Below are 6,257 nucleotides of genomic sequence, written 5' to 3'. Positions count from 1 at the left end.
CTGAAACAGGGCCCGGACTGTGCTTCTCATGGCCCGTGGCCACCGAAACTCGGGGATGGTATCTGAGGGGGCACAGGGCAAGGCTCGAGGTGCCTGGGACTCTGGGCTGGAGAGACCCAGTTCTTTCACCAATAGATGCAAAAGGGGGTACCAATCGCCCAAAGGATACAGCTCAAAAGAGGACCTAAAAGAAACCCAAGCTTGAAGTTTCTGAGAAGCAGCATCATTCTCTTCCCTCCTGCACCCATTCTCTGCCTCCTGTCTCCAATCTCTGTACACACACACACACACACACACACACACACACACACACACGCCCTTTTCAAGAGCCCCTCAGGCCAGATCCTGCAGAAGGACGGACACCACACCCATGCGGGTGCGCAGCCCCGTGCTGGTCTCAGCTGGTCACACACTGGTGTGCTGGGACCCTGGGGACGTGCTGCTGCCCAGCTGGCTCCAGCCCGAGGGCACTGGGCTGGCTGCCGGGCTCCCCCCACTGCGACGGCTGGTGCCCTGGCTCCTCCAGGCAGGTTCCTCCTTCGGCCTGAGCTTCTCATGCTCCTCTTTCAGGAAGAAGTCCACGAACAGGCTCTTCTCCCTCTTGATCTGGTCACTGATGTCAGTGGAGATGTCAGGGATCATCCAGTCCACAAGGACGCTCAGGAACATCACCAGGTTCTTTGAGAACCAGAAGGGGGGTGGTGAGAGGAGAGGCTGGGCGGGAGGGCTCCACCGCCCCGGGGCAGGCGGGGTGGGCAGTGGTGAGGGCACAGACCCCAGACCCGGGGGGACAGGGGGCCTCTGGGTTCCTCTGGCTCCTCGGCCGACTAGCGGGTGACCTCAGCCAACGAGCATCACTGTCCCTTGGGGTCCCCGGGTGAAAGTGGAGTAGGGACAGCCCCCATCTCCCCGAGCGCCCCTCCCACGCACGGCCAGACAGTGTTCACTGGCTTCTTCCCCTCCGCACCCCCTGCCCCCGTGTGTCCTGTTCTTGCCTCCAGGATCCGGGCTCCAGAGCTTTTCAGAAAGCAGCCATAACGCCCAACGGCCCCTGCAGGGCTCTCTCTGAACCAACCGCCCCTCTCTTCTTCCCAGCTGTCCCTCCGTCCCCATATCGGAGGTGGACCCTTGGTTTCTGCACTGACTTCCGACCTCAGCCAACCCCACGTTCTGGTCTCACTGCCTGCCTGGGCCCTGCCTCAAAAGGCCTGCATGGGTTCTGAGGTTCTGTGCACGTCTGTAAGTGCCTTCCTTCCCCCCAGTAAGCCACTCCCCTCCCGTAGGGTAGGATAAGACCCTCCCTTCCTGGGGGCGTTTCCTATTTAAGTGGGTGAATACTTCGGCAGTGCCAGCACCGCCCTTTAAAGGGCAGCTCCCCGTATGCTCTGGATCCCAGGCTTTCTGCGGGCTGTCCCTCACCCTCCAGCTGTAGCTTCCTCTGCCTGCCCATCTTAGGCTCGCACGCCCCCTCTCCTTAGACCCGGAGGACAGTGACAGCCCAAGAGATATCAGAGCCCTGACATCTGTCTTCCACGCTCTGAACCCACCCCCAGCTCAACCTTGAACCCTGCGTGCTCCCAGGGCCCAGGGAAGACTTGGGAACCAAGGGCTGCTCCCAGAGGCTGCCGGGTGCCATAAGCGATCTGGAGCTGCTTGGTCAAGTCAGACGCTGGCCTTTTAAACCAAGTCCTCTCGGGGAGTGAAAGTGACACGTGACACGTGGTAAAGTAAGGAGGGCTTCTGCAGGCGGGGCAGCCAGGGGACAGGTGAGGATTGGGCACACATACCGCCTCATCTCTCCAAGAGGAAGAATGCCTGCTTCTCCAGGTGAAAGACTAGCTGGGGAGCTTCTTTACTTCCTGGGCTGGGGGCCGGGGGCAGGATACCTTAGAGCCCTCCAGGGACCTGCCTTCAGGGACTACAAAAGCCTGGGGGTAGGGGTGGTGACCGGAAGGGGATCTGGACTGGTGCCCCAGCCCTGCTCAAAGGCTGGCAGGACCCCAGTGGGAACGGGGCCCTCGAGCCTGGAGAATCTCGGCGACGCAACTGTAGCTTCAGCTATTGTGGGAGATAGGAATCGTCAGCTCAGGTTTGCTATTCACCCGGGGCCGCCGGGGGGCTCTGAGGGCCTTTCCCACCAGGTGTCTCAGGGGCCGAAACAACACAATAAAGGAGAGGCGAGAGCTGGAAGAAAGGGTCAGAACTCAAGGCCTTTCTTGGGTGCGGAGACCAGGCGGGACGGTCTGTCTGCCTTCGAGGTGAGGCTCTGGTCTCCCATGCTGTTCCCCACTTCCTGGTCTTCAGTTTAAATGGGACTCAGTCTCCACCCTGCACCTGATTCCACACCTGTCTTGTAACCTTACTCTGTGCTTTATCCTCCTTCTGCAAATCCAGCCGCTAATGAAAGCCTTCACCCAGGGAAGGGTCTCAGGGCTGCCGGCCGCACGCGAAGGCCCCTGAGTCACAGAGCGCCCCGAAAACCCAGAGACGGGGCCATCGGTACCCCTGCAGCCCGGATCCTGACCTGCTGTGCCTCATCTGAACAAACTCACCTGGAAGATGATGACAAAAGCCAGACGGGCAGACAGAACGGACCAGTACTGCTTGGAAAACTCATATGGGTTCGGGGCCCAGGGCGGCTCCCGGTAATCCTTAAACCTGTCCAGAAAGAAAGGCCACGTGAAGACTGGGAGGAAATGGAGGGAAGGAGCTACTTCTCTGGTGCAGCCTCAAAGGTCAAAGCAGCAGGCAAAGCCCTGGCTCTCAGACTTGGGGGCGTAGGAGGCAGAGGTGAGGAGTCCACGGCCCAGCCAACAACGTCCAAAAAAGTCAACATCAGCCTAGAAGTGGCTTTCTTACTCTCTCCAACATCCCCAGAAGCTTCCTCTGGATCCTCCTTCCAGAGGAGCCCAGGAATCATGAGAGGAACCCAGGACTAGGAAGCCATCCTGGCTCCACTAGCCTGTGGGCTCTGAGGGGCGGGGAGACCCCCGGAAACCACGTACATTGCTCCACAGCCCAGGGCTCAGTGAAGACGCAGGTGCCAGCAGACGGTCAAGGGTGTCCTCCCCAGCCGGCTGCTCTGAGACCAACGGCTATGAGAGGGGCCAGCCTCGCTTGATGGCTGATTCAGAGCAAGCTGAAGGCTGAGTGAATTTTGGGAGGAGGGCAGTGGTAAGAGTCTCGGTTGGGCAATATCCCCTTTCACTAACCATCTTTATCACCTGCCCATGTGGTTTAAGAAATAAAATGTCAGTGCCTGACGTAAGCTCAGACCATGGTGAGGTCCAGGGCTTGTCCGAGCTGTTGCCTTTTCCCCCCATCTTGGGATGACTCATGTTAAAAACAGCTTATTTTCTCAGACTCCCTTTTTTTCTAATCCTGGAAAAATAACAAGAGTTGGTACAGAAGAATTATGCCCCTTCACGGAACTGTTTTCTCCATGGAATTCAACCAATCTTCGATGCTCAGTAAAAGCAAAACAAGTCCTGGGCTAAAGCAAGAGGTGGGGTGGCATCAGGCCACCAAGCGGGGTGCACGGCTGCTGAGGAAGGTGGGGAGGGAACTCTGTCTCAGGAGGGGCCCAGAAGGAAAACAAGCATAGACTGAACGTGCAGTGTGCGTCCATCCCCAAGCAAGGGGCTTTTCTGGAGGTTTCCTCATTTCACAACAAGATCCTCAGGAAGGCATGGATATCCCTGCATAACCCAGGAGGAAACTGAGGCTCAGAGAAGTTCAATGATTGGCCAGCAAGGGGTGGAGTCAAGGTGAGGATCCAAGTCTGCCTGAATCTGGGCTTTTCTCCTATTGTCGGAAAGCTCCTGACTACCAGCTGCTGTTCAGGGGAGGGGATTCAGCAGTGGGTGCTCTCTGAACCTTCCCCTGTGCTGAATGAACCCGCTGCTCTAAAAGATCCACGTAGAAGCACAGTGGCTTTTGATGGCCCAAGAAGAGATAAGGGGAGAAGAGAAAAAAACAGAGGAAGATGAAAAGAGATGCAGGGAAAAAGGCAGAAGAAGTCATAGTGGGAAGAGCCAGCCGCAGAAAGAGGCAAGCAGAGAGGTGGGTGCTGAGCGCTGGACTAGGGCTGGGCAAGAGGCCAGGAGCTGCCCCCCACCCCAACCCGGTTCCTCTCTTCCAACAGCTGATCACAGCTGCTGCAGACCTGGTTTGTCATCCGGATGAAATGCAAAGCTAACTGCAACCCAGCTAAACACCATGGGGCTCATCCTCACCATCCTCAGCTGAGGACAGAAACACAGCCAGCTCCAGACCACGCCTGCTCATGGGAGAGAGGGCGGGTGTGGCCAAGGGAATAAGGACATTTGGGTGGAAAAAAACTCAGGCTCAGCCACCCTCCTGCTGTCCCCCCAAAACCCCACGGCAGAAGGGAATTTATCTTGCTTTTCTCAAGACCTCTGGAGGAGGGGTGATACACACACCCCCTACTTTTTACGGTGAGGAAATCCCTCCCCAGGTCTAGCCCAATCCCTGCTGCTGCAATCAAAGTCCATTTCCCTTGTTTTCTAGCTCCATCAATGAAGGAACAGCTGCTCACTGACCTCAGTATGACAGCCATTGCTCAGCCCTCTTTTTTTTTTTTTCCAGTCTGCAAAGAATCCATAAATAATCTAATTCTGGTCCCACTTCTGCTACTAACTCACTACAGCTTTGGGAAATGTCACTTTGCCCTCCCCGAGTGTCCAAAACATGTTTTGAATCTGGCAGGCACATCCATCTAATCAAGGATCTGGGGAAAGATTAACACACAGATACGTCCAGAAAGCTCAACTTGCAATCCGTCTGTGCCAATGGCCTAAGGGTGCTTTGTCAGTAACTACAGGGCAAGCTATGCCCAGAAAACAGCAACAAGCAATTTAATGAATTACACATCTCTTCACATTTCTCTTTTCAAAGCTCACTTTAAAAAAAAACTGACCTGGAGTAAGCAATGCATTTTACATTAGTGCACACGTACATATATATCACAGAAATAAAAATCACACACACACACACGAAACATACTCATCCTGGCTGTGTGCTGTGCACTGATAGTTTCTTGTTCTCTGCTATCTGCTCCTATCCTAGTCTTTAAAATGCTGGTCATGACCCACTAAAGTGATTTCCTAACTGATGAATTCATAGTTTGAAAAACACTGATTCCAGTAAGCCTCTGCCACCAGGTAAATGATTGCTTATTTACATTCCAATATAAGCTCAGATTTCAGAATTTAAAAAAAAATTCATCCTAAGAAGTCAAGCATGTCAAATGTTTCTGAGTAATCAGAAGACACTAATTAAACAAAGAGATCATTAGTTTTAAGACTAGAAATGTCCAGAAAAGACAGGGTGGCTAGTGGACTTAATTGTGGCCAGCCTGGTGACAGTTGTCTGTCTATTTCACTTCCAAGCCTAGAGCAGAGAACAGCATCGGCAAAAGCATGGGCTTTGGAGTCAGCAGGTGAAGGCCTGATCCCACGCCCACTATTTCAGTGCTCCGTCCTCTAGACAGTTACCCAAAGATCTGATGGCCGGGATCCTCGTCCATGAAACGTGGACTTTCCATCTCACAAAGCTGTAACGAAGACCACTCAGCATACTACCAGACATATCAGAGGACTCAATATATGGGAGCTGTGCTTTCTCCTTTAGCCGAAGGTGACTTAAGAAATACACGTCTTCTGTTAAAAGGAGATGGAGCATACGCATCCCTGCTCCCAGCTCCCCTGGCTTTCCAGGAGGATTTCTGAGCACTCAAGCTCAGATGCTCCGAATTTCCCATGATGCTGAGATGAATAAAAAAGAGAAAGCCAATGCCCAACTGCAGGGGGCTTCTCTCAGGCTCTAGGTCCAGGTAAATGGCACAAAGCAGGCAAGCCTCAGGCTGATGGGAAGGAGCACTTCTGCCCCATTCTCATTAGCTCAAATGCTTTCCGAAGCATACCCTTTCCCCTGGTTTTGAGAGCTTTGGCTCTCCCGAGGTCCCACTGGGTGGCCAAGCACTGGGCGAACCCCACATCTGGTCACTTCCTGCATCTGCTGGCTGGGATTGAAGCTCGGGGATACAATTTTAGGAATGGTTCCCAGATCTCACCCTCATCCCTTCGGTCTTCCTTTATTTTCTTTGAGCCTTAACATTGAGTTTGAGAGTTCCCTGTAGTCTTGTAATAAGGAGAGTCTTCCAATAAAGAAACGACTAGAGTGTCTAAAAAGCATGTCTGCACTGGAGTGGCTGGGCCACTTACTAACTGTACGAA

The 6,257-nt window shown here is 53.9% G+C and overlaps 1 protein-coding gene across 1 annotated transcript in view; it reads right to left on the bottom strand.

Moving 5' to 3' along the window:
• Positions 1-405: 405 nt before the first annotated feature.
• ANO2 (anoctamin 2) overlaps positions 406-6,257 on the bottom strand; it is a gene marked incomplete at both ends in the record, with an annotated part of 323,071 nt that continues 317,219 nt past the window's right edge. The window contains 2 exons of the mRNA XM_079714644.1: positions 406-678; positions 2,553-2,658. Of these exons, the coding sequence (XP_079570770.1) occupies positions 406-678; positions 2,553-2,658 (379 nt within the window). The remainder of the gene's footprint in view (positions 679-2,552; positions 2,659-6,257) is intronic.

The sequence above is a fragment of the Hyperoodon ampullatus genome, assembly GCF_949752795.1.
Source record: "Hyperoodon ampullatus genome assembly, chromosome: 11".
Taxonomy (NCBI): Eukaryota; Metazoa; Chordata; class Mammalia; order Artiodactyla; family Ziphiidae; genus Hyperoodon; species Hyperoodon ampullatus.
Note: the sequence above shows the minus strand (reverse complement) of the source record. Positions and strands in the feature narration are given on the sequence as shown.